At 42.7% G+C, this 17,155-nt stretch overlaps 1 protein-coding gene across 1 annotated transcript; it reads right to left on the reverse strand.

The window, feature by feature from the left end:
• Positions 1 to 987: 987 nt before the first annotated feature.
• LOC124971571 (nuclear RNA export factor 2-like) lies at positions 988 to 15,988 on the reverse strand. The gene is made up of 21 exons (XM_047535275.1): positions 15,907 to 15,988; positions 15,464 to 15,623; positions 15,063 to 15,213; positions 14,692 to 14,775; positions 14,478 to 14,582; positions 14,278 to 14,358; positions 14,081 to 14,150; positions 13,837 to 13,925; positions 13,610 to 13,717; positions 13,222 to 13,331; positions 11,715 to 11,751; positions 11,263 to 11,331; positions 11,123 to 11,178; positions 10,872 to 10,979; positions 10,695 to 10,753; positions 10,463 to 10,578; positions 10,325 to 10,367; positions 9,684 to 9,756; positions 9,003 to 9,185; positions 1,161 to 1,221; positions 988 to 1,032 (listed from the first exon to the last, which is right to left on the reverse strand). The coding sequence occupies exons 1-21, from the start codon at positions 15,986 to 15,988 to the stop codon at positions 988 to 990; spliced, it is 1,890 nt and encodes a 629-aa protein (XP_047391231.1).
• Between the last annotated feature and the right edge of the window lie 1,167 nt (positions 15,989 to 17,155).

A 17,155-nucleotide genomic window follows, 5' to 3' on the forward strand; every position in this document is an offset into this window, starting at 1 on the left:
ATTTCAAAAATTATACTTGTTTCCTATAGTGCAAACCTTCCAGAAGTGTAAGATGGCATGTTCAACACTTGTGTGGAATTTGAAACTTCTAACTGCCATTCATTAGGAAAGTCTCACAGGACCACAGTGTTGCTGCTGTTATTTAGAAGTGAACACAGGTGGCTAAAGTCACTCAAGATCATGGACCTAAGCACCTGCTGTCAGCTCTGTGAGGCATGCATTGGGTAGACATGCTGACTCTTCCCCTGCAGGTGCTGACTTGAGACTCTTCCCAGAGCACCTTCAGGAAGGGAAGAGGGTGGAAAGTTGGGTAGGGAGACAGATGGAAGTGTGGGGAAAGCCGTGGAAAAGCCCATTTTCCATTTAACTATGTGCACTTCACAAAGGTGAACATGGTATGGTCTATGGAATGCTCATATTATTAGGAATGAGAAGTAAAATATGTGAACCTTCACTTACCTATCCTGGACAGCCAGAATAGCATTCCTCACAGACCTGATATTGGTGTTCTGTGTTCATGTTCTTGAAGGGTTTCAGTCACTTATTTTCACATCCAAATAACAACAACAATAGCACAGAATCTCACATTGTGGTCAGTTCTGTGGGACCTTTCCCCATGACTGGGAGTGAACAGTTTCAAATTTCAGGCACGTGTTGAACCGAATTTATTCTCTACACTTCCGGTGGGAGCAGGGGTACACAAGGCCTTTCAGTCCTGACACCACTGGCTCATGTCTAGGGCAGAGAAGAGCAATCCAGGGCACAACATGTAAAGTGCAATATCAATCTTTATTATGAAAGTAAATAGTCATCTTCAATGGGGATAACAGGACAACTCGACCTTTGGAAGAATATGTCAGGTAGCTTATGAGTTAACTTTGGCTTCTTGGTCAGCCAGATCTCCAATGCATCATGAGTATGGCCATAAGTTGGTGACAGAAAAACAATGATGTGGATGAAGAGGAGGACAGCATTCGAGGGGTCTTTTCAGGGTAACTGTTTGAAGGCCTCTTCTGGGATCTTGCCCTCAGTCTGGAGGAAAGGAGTTGGAACATCAGAAGAGCTAGATGCCCTTAGTTCCACCCCCAAGCCACCTAATCCCTACTTTCCTGAAGGCCCACAGATATCCATCTTTTACCCACTTGATTCCCAGGCCTCACCTGGAGCATAATGAAGACCTGACCAGCTCTGGTATAGTTCCACTCATTGTCCTCAAGGCACCTGGGGTGGGAGAAGAACAGGTGATCTCCATTACTACCACAGGACAGACATGGTGACCACAAAATGCCACCTCTTAACCTATGCTGCACCTGTGCCAGAACAAGAACCACTGTAATGATGAAGAAAGATCTTGTGAAAAACAAAATGTCTGTCACTAATATTCAGGCTCACCAGAATTCAAAGCAGAAAAATAGTGGTGTTCATAATAATAAAGGACCTCAATCATACTGATAAAGAAAAGATGCTCAAGAAAATAACAAATTGAACTTCAAAAAAAATTACAATCACTTTACAATTGTAGATAAGACATATTTACTGTTTTCAGGTGTATAATTCAATGGTTTATAGCATATTCACAAGACTGTGTGATTTTTTTCACCTAATTCCTCAAAAAGACGCACTTTTAAAAAAAATCTTTCAAAAAGAAACTCTTAACTGTTAGAGATAACTATTCTCCCTCTTCTCCCAGAACCTGGCAGCAACTCCCTCTGCTTTCTATTCTGGACATTCAAATAAGTGGAATCGTACAATATGTGTCCTTTTGTGACTGGTTTCTTTCACGTATTATGTTTTCGAGTTTCACCCATGTCATAGCATGTATCAGGACTATATTATTTTAACGATTGAATAAAACTCCACTGCATGTATGTACCACATTTATTTATCTGCTCATTAGCTAAAAGACCTTTGGGTTCATTCCACTTTTCATCTATTAGAAATAACTGCTAGGAACATTTGCATACAAGTTTTTGAGAAAATGTACGTTATCATTGCTCGTAGTATATGCTTAGGAGTGGGATTACTGGGCACTCCATGTTTAACATTTTGAGGAACCACCAAAATGTTTTAATGACAACAGATTCACTTTTATGAGATTTCAGTATTCCTGCAATTTCGCTAGCATTTATCTTCTTTTTCAGCAATTAAAGTCATCTTTGTGTGAAGCAGTATCTTATTATAGCTTTGATGTGTATTTCTCTAATGACCAATGATGCTGAGTATGTTTTTATGTGCTTCTCTTGGTCATTTGTATATCTTCTTTGGAGAAACAGCTATTCAAATGATTTCCCCACTTTCAAATTAGGTATTTGTCTTGTTATTTTTTTTTTTTGAGTTGTAAGTGCCCTCCATATATTCTAGATAGTAGTATTTATCAGATAAGCTACTTCCAAATATTTTCTCCCTTTCACTGGGTTGTATTTTACTTTCTGGATATTGTCCTTTAGTGCAAACAACTTTTTAATTTTCATGAAGATAACTATTTTTCTTTGGTTGCTTGTGCTTTTGATATCATATGTAAGAAACTGTTGTCTAATCCAAGGTCAACAAGATATAAAGTTATATTTCCTTCTCAGAGCTTTTTAGTTTTAGTGTTACTTTTAGATCTTTATATTTGATCCTCTGAGTCAATTTTTGTATATGGTATGTGGTAGTGTTCAAAATTTATCTTACAAATTGATATACATATAAATATCTATTTCTCCACCAAATAGATGCATAATTTGTTGAAAGGAGGATTCTTCATTTTTTCATACTTCTTAAAAAATCAATTCACCATAAATGTCAGGGTTTATTTTTAAATTCTCAATTTTGTTGCCTTGATCTACATGTCTATTCAAATGCCAGTATCATGCAGTCATTTTTATTTTTATTTTATGTTTTGCAGTGCTGGGTATTGGACCCAGGGCCTCTTTTATGCTACACAAACACTCTCAGTGAACTGCACCCCCAGTTCACCATGCAGTTTTGATCACAGTAATTTTGTACTAAGTGTTGAAACAGGGAAGTGTAAGATTACCAGTTTTCTCTTCTCTGTCAAGACTATTTTGGCTATTCTGAGACCATGTCTTGAAGTCAGGCAGCATAATGCCTCTTGCTTTTTCTTTTTGCTCAAAATGGCTTTGGCTATTTGTGTGTGTGTGTATGTGTGTGTGTGTGTGTGTGTGTGTGTGTGTGTGTGTGGTTTCATATAAATATTGTAATTGTTTTTTCTAGTTCTGCAAAGAATTCCACTGGCATTTCAATAGGAGTCACACAATAGGAGTCACACTGAATTCGTAAATTGCTTAGGGTAGCACGGACATTTTAACAATTTTGATTCTTCCAATTCATGACATTGTATGTGCTTCCATTTACTTTGTTCTCTCCAATTCCTTTCATCAGTGCTTTATAATTTTCACTGTAGAGATCATTCGTCTCTTTGGTTAATTTTATTTCTAGATATTTTAATTTTTGTAGCTATTGTAAAAGGGATTACTTTCTTGATTTCTATTCTGTATAATTCACTATCAGTGAATAGTAATGCTATTGATTTTTATGTTGATTTTATATCCTGTAACTTTGCTGAATTCATTTATTAGTTCTACTTTTTTGTTGAGTTTTTGGGGTTTGCTACATATAAGGACATGTCATCTGTAACTGTGACATTTTTATTTCATTTTATTCCAATTTTATCTCATTTTTAATTATTTCATTTTATTTTTATTAACATATATTAATTGTACCTATTAGTAGAGTTCAATGTAATACTGAACACATACATATTTTATGTTTCAAAGCTAATTTATTTATTTGTATTGGTACATATTAATTTTACAAAGTGGTGGATTTCATTGTGGCATATTGGTGGACATCTACATAACATGATCAATTACACTCCCTAATAACTTCCCAACATTCCATCTTACCTTCCTCAATCCCCTTCCTCTACCCTACTGGTCTCTCTTCTACTTTCATGGCATCCCTAGTGCCATGAAACTAGAGGTGGAAACCCTCTAGTTTCCACCTAGGAGAGAAAACATGATAGCTTTCTTTCTGAGTCTGACTTATTTCATTCTGAATTATGATCTCAGTTCCATCCTTGTTTCTGCAAATTACATAATTTTGTTCTTCTTTATGGTTGAATAAAACTCCATTGTGTATACACCACATTTTCTTTACCCATTCATCTGTTGACAGATACCTAGCTTGGTTCCCTAACTTGGTTATTGTGAATCACACTACTATAAACCTGGGTACATATACATTTCTAGAATATGCTGACTTCCAATTCTTTTGAATAAATACCAAGGAGTGGTAAGGATGGATAATATGGTAGTTCTATTTTTGATTTATTAAGGAACTTCCATACCCATTTCCATAGTGGCTGCACTAATTTACATTCCCATCATCAGTGTATAAGATTCTATTTTAACTATATCCTCACCAGCATTTACAGTAATTTGCATTCTTAACGGTTGCCATTCTAACTGGAGTGAAATGGATTTGATTTGCATTTCCTCTATTGCCAAAACTGTTGAACATTTTTCATGTAATTGTCGGCCTTTGTACTATCTTTTTGAGACATATCTGTTTAGTTAATTTCTTGAATTTATTGTTTTTTTTAATGTTGAGATTTTTGAGTTCTTTGTATGTTCTGTATATTAGTCCTCTGTTGGAGGAGTAGCTGGCAAAGAGTTTCTCCCATTCAGTGGGTTCTCTTTGTTTTCTTTGCTATGTGGAAAATTTCAATTTGATGCCATCCCATTTATTGATTCTTTCTCTTATTTCTTTCTTTCTTTCTTTTTTTTTTTTTTGCGGTGCTGGGGATTTGAACCCAGGGACTTGGGCTTGTGATCTTTCTCTTATTTCTTGAGCTATAGGGATCCTATTCATGAAGTCTTTGCCTTCACCTATGTTGAAGTGTTTCTACAGTTTTTTTTTCTTTTAACAGTTTTGAAATTTCTGGTCATATACTTAGAGAATTAAGACTATTTACATTCAATGTTATTATATACAGATATATGTTACTTCCTGTAATTTTATTTTATTTCTAAGGTTTGAATCATTCCTAATTCTCATCTGATTATTATTTTTCTAATGTGATTTATTCTTTCTCCTCCATTCTTTGTTATTTTTATCTTGCTCTTCGGTGTTTAGGATTCTTTGAGTATGTTCTACAATGCTGGATTAATGGTTATGAACTCCTTTGGTTTATGCCTTACCTTGGAAGGTTTTTAAATTTCTTCTTTGACTTGAATAAACTGACAATTAAGTATTAGAGAAAGAAAAATTTCCATTAAATGATATAGGGCATGAAAAGCAAAAATATAAAGGAAGTTAACAAAAAAGGCAGAGGAAAAGGCAGAAGAGAGACTGAAACATAATGTGAGCAGAGACAAAAAAAAAAGAGGAGAGAGTATAACAATGAGAAAGAATGCAGAAGAGTAAAAGTTCAATTAAAAAACTGAAACATTAAAAATACATAAAATTGGATTAAAGTATGCAATATCAAATAATGTGGGAAAAACTGTGAAATCAACACAGAAGAAAATATCTTGCACTAAAAACTTGCACTAAAGATTCTAAAAATGCTCCTTGCTGAGTTATTTAACATGGAGTGATCTCTTACTGGGGGTATATCTCAGATCCAAGGCAGAGGTGGGTCCCACAGTTCCTTGGCATGTCTGGGCATCTAATAGCTCTTCGAAGGGTTAGAGGAAATGACCCCTGATTATTTGTGGTCTAGAATTGCTCATTCATCTTGATGAATTGACTGCTTTATCATTATATAATAACCTTCCTTGTCTCATTTTAATGCTTTTGACATAAACTTTGTTTTCCCAATGTAAACATGTATATTTCTCCTTTATTTTCGCTTCTATTTGCATAGAATATCTTATTCCATTCACTTTCAGTCTATATGTATCCTTATAGGTGAAATGAGTTTCTTTTAAGTAACATGTTGTCATTGTTTTTAATCTGTTCTGCCACTTTATGTCTTTTAATTGGAGAACTTAACCCATTACTATTCAATGTAATTATGGATACTTAAGTTCTTCCTTGTTTTCAAGTTTTGTTGTAGGTTTTCTTTCTTTCTTTCTCCCTCTATTGTCGTTTTCTTTGGTGGTAAAGTGAATTTACTGGTGTATTTTGATTCCTTGCTTATTTTTGGTTTGTGTGTTTAGATTTTTGTTTTGTGATTACCATAAGGCTCACCAAAAAAATCTTCTGATCATATCAAGCTAGCTTGAATGACAGCAATTTAACATGAGCATAAGAAAAGAAAAAAAAAATGGAAAAAGAACAGGAGAAAATACACTCACAAGAAAACTCTCCTGTTGCATTCCATTCCTCCCCATATTTTAAATTTTTATACTCCATTTTTACATCTTTCAATATTATCTATCACTTAACACATTAATATAATATTATTTTTCAATATTTTGTTTTTAGTATTTATGTTAAAGACATACATTATTTGTGCAATACATAATATTAGAATTGGTGCATTATAATTATACAAAATAGTGGGATTCATTGTGATATATTTGTACATGAACATAACCTAATTTGTTCAATTTCATTGCCTGGTATTGCCCTTTTCTCTCATGTTCTCCCTCACCCAAATCTCCATTCTCTATTCTACTGGTCTCCCTTCTATTTTCATGAAAATTTCCTTTCCCCCTCTTTTTTCCTATGTTCCACATATGAGAGAAAAATATGACCCTGATTTTCTGAAGCTTGCATATTTCATTTAATATGTTGCCCCATCTCATCCATTTACAGGCAAATGACAAAATTTCATTATTTTTTATGGATGTATAAAATGCCATTGTGTGTGTATGTGTATGTGCATGAGTGTATGTAGGCCCACATTCATAGTTACTGGCCTGTAGTTGGACACTGCAAGATTCTTCTCAGCAGTAGGCAGTCACCATGGATGAATGAGCCCCAGGCTCCTATGTCACACTTGTGATCATCAAAGCCACCAAGTTCTGTCACACCCTGAGCCCACACATCACCAAGACTATCATGATACTGGCACACAATGTTATGGGCTATTGCTGAGGTGGACTCATGGCTTAAGACTGCTGGAACCATCCATAGGTAATGCTACTTGAAACAGAAGTCCAATTGAGTGGGGACATGCATCTTTCCTTGGTACTGGGACTTTTCCAGAGCTTCTGTTCATAGGCAAGTCTGAGGAGGGGGCTGTTAGAATCTGCCCAGTGTTACATTTCATCAGTTCAGCACTAAGAGCTAGTATAATGTCCTGTGCTTTCTGCCTTTTCCTACCCACTGTGAATGGGGTCTTCCACCACTGCAATGCCCAAGGTTGGGGTAGTGTTGTTCAAGGCACTAGGCAACCTGGGTTGATTCTCAGCTGGGTTGTGGCAGATTCTCACAGCCACAGGAACCCACATAGTCTCAGGGGTACACCAAATCCAATGGCACAGCTAATGTGGTAATGCAGGCTGTCCCACTGAGGCACAGATCCACCTGGTATCAGGGTGGTTTTAGAGCACTGTCCTGGTGATAGCTGTGCTGCCCACTATTTGGGATGGTTGGTGGAAAGTGTCACTTGGTCACCAAAGTTGGTACTGAGCTGTGTCCCACCTGAGTCTTACAGTTGCAGGGGCCTGCATAGTCTCAGCAGAAGGATGGGTGTTCCCTAGGTCTACTCAAAGGCTGAACTGATGTGGCCAAAATTCAGGTCTGTCATGCAGACACGCAGCCTTTGCCTGATGCCAGACTGGTCTAGAGGCTCTGTCTGTGACTCTGACCTGCATATGGGACCTTGAATTTCTATTGGGTGCTTGGTCTCACTATGCCAGGCCTGTCACTGGGCCTTGGGACAGAGCTCTGTGCTAGCTTTCCTGTCTTGCTCCCCAGCAGGTGAAGTCCTGCTCTCTGCTCTGCTGCCCAAGAATGGAGGAGAGGTGTTGGAGGCCATCTCTTTATCTAATGTAGTTTTAGTGATTCAGTTCAGAGGTACTGGTCTGGTGGTAAGGGGTCATGGAGTTCTGTGTAGCATGGGGTTTCACTGTGGCAGTCCTGGTACTGGGTTTCAAGTCCAAGGCTTGGACTTCTTTCTCCCTCCCTAAAGCGGGAGGTGCTTCTCTCTGCTCTGAGCTGCTTGAAGTTGGGGGAGGAAGGTAAGGATAAACTTTATATTCTGCAAACTTTTTAAAAGATCGATTCTTTTTAATTATACATTACAGTACAATTCATTTTGATACAAGCATGGAATATATTTTATTCTAGTTAGGACCTCATTCTTATGGATGTGCATGATGATGGGATTCACTATGATGTATCCATATAAGTATATAGGAAAGTTATTTTGGATTCATTCCACTGTCTTTCCTTTTCCTATATCCCACTTTCTCTTCATTCCCCTTTGTCTAATATCTGGCAATCTTGCTGAATTTTTAAATCCTCCTTCCTTCCTGCCATCTTCAATGCATCTTTTTGTAAACTTAAACAAGGCACTCTGACCTCTCACCTGATTTCATTAGTTTTTGTCCTGGTAGTTGGTGAATTAATAGCTATTTGACTTGGTGTATCTTTGTGGAGAGATTGCAGGAGGATCTTACTAGGCTGTAATCTTGCACTACCTCACATTGTCTTTTGATATTTATTCTTGTTGGTGCTATTATAAATGGAATTGCTTTCTTAATTTCATTTTGGGATTGTTCAATGTAAATGCATAGATATGCAAATGATATGTGTATGTAGATATGCAATCCTGCAATCTTGTGGAATTTTTAAATCAATGCTGATAGTTTCTTAGGGTATTCCTCAGGATTTTCCATATGCAAGATTACACTGGCTGAACATTAAACTGTTTTAAAATTTCTTTACAATATCAGAATAAAATTATGATACATTTTTAGGAACCCATTTTTTGGGGGAAGTAAAATATCTCAATACTTATTTTTCTTCATTTTCTGCTAGTTTCCATTATTCACTCACCCAGTCTCCAGTTCAACCCATTCCTGTACACACCCACCACTCACTTCTGAGACCATTCAAGTTTCATCCCAGACTGTGTAGAGAAAACCTTCACCATTTCCTGCTGCTCTTGGGACAGGGTAGGCATGGAGGTGGAACACAGTGCAGGCATTGGGATGGAGAAAGAGCTCTGGATCTCATCAGGGCTGGCATTCCTCACAATCAGCTCATCATTCATGATGCATATACTGGAGGAAAAATGGACCCTCAGACAACAGAAGAGATGGACAATCTACTACTAAAGATAATCCTATACTCATGGCTACTCACTAAACAGATTCTTCCCATATCCCTACTATGCCTGGCTTCCTTGTCTGGTAGCTTCTATCCCTCCCACACAGCCCACTTTTGGAGGGACTATATACCAGTTTGATGAGATTTTTAGACTTAACCTCACTGCATTTATTCTGCGTAACACTCTAATCCCCATTTTCAGGGGAAGACACTGAGTCAGAGACAAGTCATGTGTCTTGACCAATGTTATTTAGATAGTAAGTGTTGAGGTCAGAAAGAGGACATGGTATTCTGACCCCAGAATCAATGCTCTTAAACACTAGGCTAGACTTATCCTTGAATCAATCTTACTTTCCCCAATATTAAGAATAACCTGAGGACTGCACCATCACATTACTATATTGTGGGCCACAGGTTGGCATGTTTCTTCCCACCAATAATTCAGCACTTACCTGGAATTGCTAGTAGGGATAGCAATGAAGGTCCGAGTGAAGGCATGAACACATCCTTGAGACTTTCCTTCTGCTTCAAGGACAATGAACAACAAAACCCCTTTAGAGTTGCACATACTTGCACAAACTCAAACAACATTCTTCAATCAATGTCTTATGTTAAAAGGGAACAGACTCAGAAAATCATTTACTTGGAGTTGGGAGGCATGAAAGGAATGGGGAGGACAAAAATTGGAACAATGAACTCCCAGTGATAAGTCCTATCACATGTCGGGCCCTGTGAAAATGACTTTAAAAGTTCACTTGATCCCTGTCTCACATCTACCTGAGATCAGTTCTATTAGCTCCAATTTGCAAATGGGGAAGCAAAGAGGTCAAGTAACCAGTCCAAGACCATAAAGTAAGGACCTTGTGGGAGAGCCATCAATCCCCGCCACTGGTGTCGCTAACACCTGAGCTATGAGGCAGTCATGGATGATGTTCAGACCAGGAGGGTTTGTGAGAGAATGTGGGCAGGAGAACACAGAGGGAAGAACAGGAAGGAAAGACCCAGCATCAAGAAAACTTGGGAAGTTCTGAGAAGGCAACCACTCTGAAGGGAACAATAGAGGATCTGAGGAGGGGGCTGTGTAGACACTCACCTTCCTTGAACACCCCATTCACAGAGAAGCAGAGCATTGTTTCCTGAAAGGGGAAAATGCAGGAGCTCAGGATTCTGCTTAATCTTCTACCCACCTCCATTTTTCTGCTCCTGACTCAGGGAGGAAGCAGGTGCTCACCGTCTGGAACCACATGTCCACCATAAGGCAACTGAAGTCATGCTCAGTTTTGGGCAACACACTGAGGTAGTCCACAATGTCATGTTTTGTGTGTTTCAGCAGCTGTCTCCGCATATCTGTAGAAGAAAGAGAAATGAAGCTACAGGTAACACCACATCCTGGCCCTTGGTCCTTATAATTGTCCCCTATAATACCCCTTTATGCTGCCCAGTCTTCCCCTTCTTACACTTACTGGAATCCTTGAGCTTCTTCATATTCCTACTATACTTGAAGTACTTGCACAAGCTATTTCTACAAGAAAAAAAGGAACAAGAGGGTGGTTCAGCCAGTGTGGGTATTTCCAGAAACTCATGTGTGTCTGTGAGGGGGTCACACTGCCTGGGACCAGAACCTTAACTATGATACTCACGGGGCTGGGTCCTTGGGGTTGAAGGGAACGGTCAGGGAGAAGCAGGCCTCATCATGATAAGCACTAAGTAGACCCTGTCGATCTCCATAATCATAGATCAAGTAATACCTATTGGGGAGCAAAGGGGACAGGCTATCTCTATGGCCCAGTCCCCAAATGAGACTCCTATAAAACTCCTATAAGCAGAACTGTGCTAAGGTAGCCCAGCCTGTCCCAGGCCTCCCCTTCATCAAGGTCTCCAGAGAACTTACTCCTGCAGAAATTGCAGAACTAGATTCTTTAAGATCTCAGATCCTTTATAGCTTTCCTGGAATAAAAGGTCATTTTAGACTCTGTGGTGGATAAAACCTCCCTCACAACACCCCCATTCCTCTTCATCCTTCTTCCTCACCTTGCAGGGTTTTATTAACTTGGGGGCATCAGGGTCAATGACAGTTGCAGTGGGTAAATCCTGGCCATCCTTGAGAAGGGAAGAGGAAGTCAGCAGTGCAGCTCAGGGTGGTGGCACTGCATGGCCAAGGAGATGAATAGGCTCAAGGGGGAACAAGGGCCAGAGGCCAGGTATACAATGGCCCTGGAAATTCCACGGGTGTGACTGCACTGGGTGTCTGCATCATGAGCTCCTGGGAAACTCGACCATTACATGCATCCCGTGGGCGGGTGTGCGTGTGCATGCGCGTGTGTTCTTCCCGGGGAAAATGTCCATGCCAGGGAGAATCCATGTCCTCTACGATGGAGGATTACGTGGTGCACACGTAATCTAGGCGAGACCCACAAGGCTTGGGGGCAGTGGGGGGTCGCGTAAGTGAGGAAGAGGGGACGAGAACAGAGGTAAGCACTTACCAGGCGTAGCAACTTGGGGAAACAATCCTGGATGGCGCTGTGCAAACAAAAAATCTAATGAAGTGATGCGACGGTTGGTTGTGCAGACTCTCTCTCCCTGTTGCTCTCCTCCCTCTCCTTCCCCTGGGTAGCTCCTGCCTACACTGCCTGACCCCCTTGTCCAGGGCCCACGGAAGGCTCTGCAGGGAGCAGGGGATGGGGTGGGGGCCCCGGGCTCTGCTACCATGCTGGGTGTCCAGCATTCTGAGGGGCACGGCCTGGCCAGACCAAGACCAGGTCATCCCCCGCCCCCCAGGATAGGATGCTGGGGCGGGGTGGGGGTTTGGTGAGTGAGGCAGGGAGGGGAAGGCAGGGGTATGGCGACTGAAAGGGAGTCAGGGCAGGGGCGGGAGAGATGGGGAAAGAGGAATCAAAGCAGAGGGAAGGGGAAGATGCTCTACCCTGGTGCGGGAGGTCAAGGCGGCAGTGAGAAGAAACCGGCTCCCCCACCGCAGCCCACTCCTTCACCTGCCCCTGGCTGGCCCTGGGGCCCGAGGCAGGAATGAAAACATGCACCTGCTGGGCTGGGGCCCACTGGATGCGGGTCCAGCCTTTGCCTCCAGTGTGAACACGCCCAGAGCCGGCCAGATATGGGAATAGGAGCCGCCCCCGGGGCAAGAGTCATTCTCAGAACCAGGAGTGAAGGGTCAGGCCCCAGCTCAGCAAGGGAGGGAGGGTCTGTGGCCCCCTCTTATGGTCACCGGGTTCCCTCCTGATGGTCCCTGTGCACCTGTGCCTGTCTGAGTCGGTGCCTTGCCCGAGGAACCATCTTGACTTGGGCTACCCAGGTTCCTCTGAGGGCCCAGGTAGGAAGGTGTGATGTGGAGCGAGGGAGGGAGCCGCAGTGTCCCCGAGAGGCCTGCCCTCCTGCCGCCGCCGCCGCCTCCTCCTCCTCCTCCTCCTCCTCCTCCCCCTCCTCCTCTTCTGCCCTGTGCCTTCCCCTCCTGTCTTGGGAAGCCCTCTGCTCGCTGGCAGTGGCCCACTTCTGGCTCCTTGACTCAGGGACCCACATTTCTCCCCAAGGAGAAGACAGTTCCCACCAGTGGCCTAGAGGATCAGATGTCAGGATGGTAGCCACCCAGGGCCTCAGTCCTCAGCACGGGGCATGAAAATCTCCACGTCAGCCTGGGACAGGTGGGGGGACTCCTTGGTGCAAGGGCAGAAGGGCCACTCCTAGGCGAGGGGAGGGAAGCCCAGCCCCATCTTGGGAGGGCTTGCTGAAGGAGGCCAGTGCAGAGGGGCAGGAAACACAGCGCAGTCCAGGAGAAAACGGGGAGCAGATCGGAGGAAGGAAAGCAGACCTGTGGGCAAAGCTGAGGGACAGAGACAGAGGAGAGGGCGCGGCCTGTGGTCCTTCCAGAGGACCGGGGCTGCATCCTCCTGCAGACGGGGACATCAGGGGCAGCTCAGGCCCCCGGGGGAAACAGGTACCCTGGAAGGGTGACGGGCGTCACCAGGCATTATCTACCTTACATAGGCAGACTGGTCTGGGAAGGCACTGCACAAGGGGTTCCCTTCTAGCCACAGCTCTTCCAGCTTCAGCCCTTTCAGCTTGTCCAACTCCGTGGAGGTCCTCAGCTGAGAAGATGGGGAGGGAACCAGGTAAGGAGACCCAGGGAGAGAGGGACACCTGGGACCCTGCACCCCAGCCCCTGGGACCTTCACCCACACCCACAGCTGCCTTTGTCTGCCTCTTGCCATCGCCCTGCTGTGCGCTACCAGCCGCCCTCAACCCACATTTCATCTGGCTCTCTCTTCTCACCTCATTTTTTTGTGTGGTTCTGGGGATTGAACCCAGGGCCTTGTGCATGCAAGGCAAGCACTCTACCAACTCTAATACATCCCCAGCCCCTCACCTCATTGTTGGAGAGGTTCAGGATCTTGACTTTGGGAGCCTTCTCTATGATGTCAGACAGGCCATCCAGCTGGTACAATTTGTTGTTTTGTAAGTTCAAGGACAACAGCTTTTGGGAAGGAAGCATTAGAGCGATGGGGACTACCTAGAGCCTGGGAGGCACATCTGCCCTGAATGCCGTCCCTCCACCCCTCTGCTGAAAGACCAGCCCTGGGCCTAAGGTCTCACCTCAGGGAAATCCCTTTCAATGATCTGCAGAGTGGCAAACATGCAGTTTCTTCGATTCAGGATCATGTCGATGTCATGGCCCACCAAGTCTTCAAGAAGCCAAGACAAGGGAATCAGAAGGCTAAGAGGGGTCCAGCTGGACCACTGCCAGCACAAACCCTTCCCCAAGTTGTCATCCCTATGTATTCTCCTAGGAAGATCCCTCAGCCCTCACCTGCCCTAGGATTACTGTGGTCAGCAATACCTGAGTCAAAACGGAGTTTCTGGAGGTTGAGAACTTGCTGGGAGACATCATATCGTTTGCTCATAGTCAGCTGCAGAGACAGAGATGGAGACAGCAGCTCTTAGTCTATGGGGATGGTGGTGACAGAGACATCAGGGGGAGGGAGAACAGGTAGTTTCTGAGAAATGGGCACATAACATGCTTTGAGTCTGCACTACCTTTAGTTGCTCCATTTGATCTGGTGTGAACTTATTCTGCATAGAGTAGGGTACAGCAGAAGCATTGACAAAGAGAGATATCTGTAAGAAGGAGAAGTGTGGTAAACACCAGAACTTCTAATCCTACAGATGACAGTCAGCCTCTAGTCCATCCTCCCGCCCCAAGACAACATGATAGAGGGAAAACCCCAAACACACACCTTTCGGTTATCCTCATCACAAATCTTGTAGCTGATATCCTTCAATGCAGAAGCAGTTTTAACATCCTGGACAAAGAACCGGGCCTGATTTCTGATGTAGTGGAACTACAGGAAGCGAAGGCAGAAGCAATGTGTCACATGGCAATGGCCCCTGCTGAGCCAGGCCCCTCCCCCTCCCCTGGGCCACTCCGATGACTTCCCCATCCTCTCTTACATCAACTGGGGTGAAGGAGACACTGCAATGGCTCTGGACTGTATTCATTAGCCATGCCTTGTCATAGTTTCTCCCATATGGAATCTAAGGGTAAAAAGAAGGAACAGGAGAGGAGAGAAAGAGAGACAACATGGAATTAGTTGAGAGAACAGACCCAGCCAAGTGCTACTTTCTGCCATTCTACCTACCTTTAAAGTACTTCTAAAGGGACCACTGACATGATTCCTTGTTTCTGTGCCAAATATGGATTTCTGAAACCTCCTTTCTCAGAAGCTCTTTGCCAAATAACCAATGTATGATGTTTAATGTCATCTTCCTTCTATTAGTTTCCAGAATATCCTACTTAATGCAGACCTTTCTGAGACACTCACTGTGACCTTGAACCAGTTCCCAATGGCTTCTCCTTGTGTGTCTTCTCCCATTTCTCTTTCTTCAGGTTTTGTATCTTTCCACACAGTAATATGGATTTGCTCTTCATTACGCCATTTCCCTCTCTTCTTGTTGCGGCGGGCGGCTTGAGTGCTGACAAAGGGAGAGAAGGAGGGTGTCCATCAATTTTAAGAAAGTTCTACACCCCTTGCCCTCACTGATACCAGGGTCACAAAGAAGACTGCTCCACCAGTATGTCACTTCCACTGTTCTTCGGTTTTCCATGAGAGGAGGAAAAAAAAAGTCCACAGAGAATGAAAGAATGGCATTGTCCCAGGGGCTGCTACCTGCAAAGCAGGCCGCTTCATCACTTACTGTCTTATTGTGGGTTTTGTGTACATACCTTATTGTCACATTTCGATCACCCTCCTGGAGTTTTGAAGGAAGCAGTTCATACCCAGTATGTACATAATGAAGATTCTTCCTGCCAAGATTACCCTGGGAAGATTTCCCACCTTTCTTTTTTCCTCCAGCAGCACTGCTGTCATCATTGTTTTCTGAAACTGGGAATAAAAATACAAGTATTCACTTAGCCTGATATTCTCCAGTTTCATCTGTTTACCAGCAAATGACATAGTTTCATTTTTCTCTATTGCTGAGTAGAATTTCATTGTGTGTGTGTGTGTGTGTGTGTGTGTGTGTGTGTATATATATATATATATATATATATATATATATATATATATATATACTGTATTTTCTTTATTCATTCATCCACTGATGGAAACCCAGGCTGGTTCCATAATTTGGCTATTGTGAATTGTGCTGCTATAAACATTGGAATACCTGTATCTGTATAGTATACTGATTTCAGTTCTTTTGGATGAATACTGAGGGGTAGAATAGCTAGGTCATAGGATGGTTCCATTTCTAGTGTTTTCAGGAATCTCCATATTGATTTCCTCAGTGTTTGTACTAATTTTCAATTCCACCAATAATGTATGAATGTTCCTTTCTCCCAATATCCTCTCCAGCATTTTCATTTATTTTCTTGATGATTGCCATTCTAACTGGGATGAGAAGAAATTTCATGCTAAATGAAATAAGTCAAACTAACTCAGAAGTCAAGGGTCAAATGTTTTCCCTCATATGTAGAAGCTAGAGAGAGTAGAGGAATATAAAAGTGGGGAATCTAAGCAAATTTGAAGGGAGATCAGTAGAGAAGAGGTAGTGGGCCAAGAGGGAGGGAGAATGGGAGAGAAAGGGGAAGAACTAGGGAATAAAATCAACCAAATTATGCTATATGGAGGTGTGAGCATATCACAATGAATCAGTTTCATGTATAATTAAAATGCACTGATAAAAAATATACACATGTAAATAAATAACATGAAGGTCAGAAAAAATGCAGGAAGGAGAACAGGGTGATGGAGGAGGAAGGGAAGTGGTAAGTCCTAGGGGATAAATTGGAGTAAATCATGTTATGTGCATATATGACCATGTCACAATAAACCCCACCACTATGTATAATTATGATATACTAATAAAACATAAGAAATATAAATTTAGGGCTACATAAATGATTCACTTACCACATCATGGGCTAACATGGAGGAAGGGCAAGCAAAGCGTCAGCCTGCCCCAAGGACCAATCTGCACACCGCCAAAAGCATACTCCTCTGTCTGGCCAGATATGAGAGCCTCATCTCACAGGTGAGACAATCAGAGGAGACACTGTGCAAGAGGAAGCAACTCTGTTGGACCTTTTAAAAAGTGGAGCAGGATTGATAAGGATCAGGGGTGAGTCTGCCCTTGGGTTAGGCTAGACACCATCCGCACACCAGGCAGCTGCCCTACGCTAGCCTTCTCTGAGGCTTCTCCAGCCACCACCACTTGCTGGGAGGCAACCTCTGTCACTCACCGGATCCAATCTGCCACCACATCTGACTGTGAACAATCCGCTAGCCAGCTTCCTTTGCTGGTGTAGTAAAAGCTTTAATGAGTGTCGGGAGGAATCTGAGCCTACTCCACTGTCCCTGCCACTTCCACCCTCGCCCTGGACGATACTCAGCTTGAAATATTCAGGGCAAGCCTT

This window comes from Sciurus carolinensis, chromosome X (genome assembly GCF_902686445.1).
Source record: "Sciurus carolinensis chromosome X, mSciCar1.2, whole genome shotgun sequence".
Lineage (NCBI taxonomy): Eukaryota > Metazoa > Chordata > Mammalia > Rodentia > Sciuridae > Sciurus > Sciurus carolinensis.

What these genes read in the sequence shown, in the direction of transcription:
- LOC124971571 (XM_047535275.1), bottom strand. Translation starts at nt 15,988, where the DNA reads ATGGAACCATCCTATGACCTAGCTATTCTACCCCTCAGTATTCATCCA. An exon ending in AGTATACTATACAGATACAG is followed by an intron (nt 15,624 to 15,906) that starts GTATTCCAATGT and finishes TTTTATTCCCAG; the next exon opens with TTTCAGAAAACAATGATGAC. An exon ending in TTGAAAGGGATTTCCCTGAG is followed by an intron (nt 13,718 to 13,836) that starts GTGAGACCTTAG and finishes CCTTCCCAAAAG; the next exon opens with CTGTTGTCCTTGAACTTACA.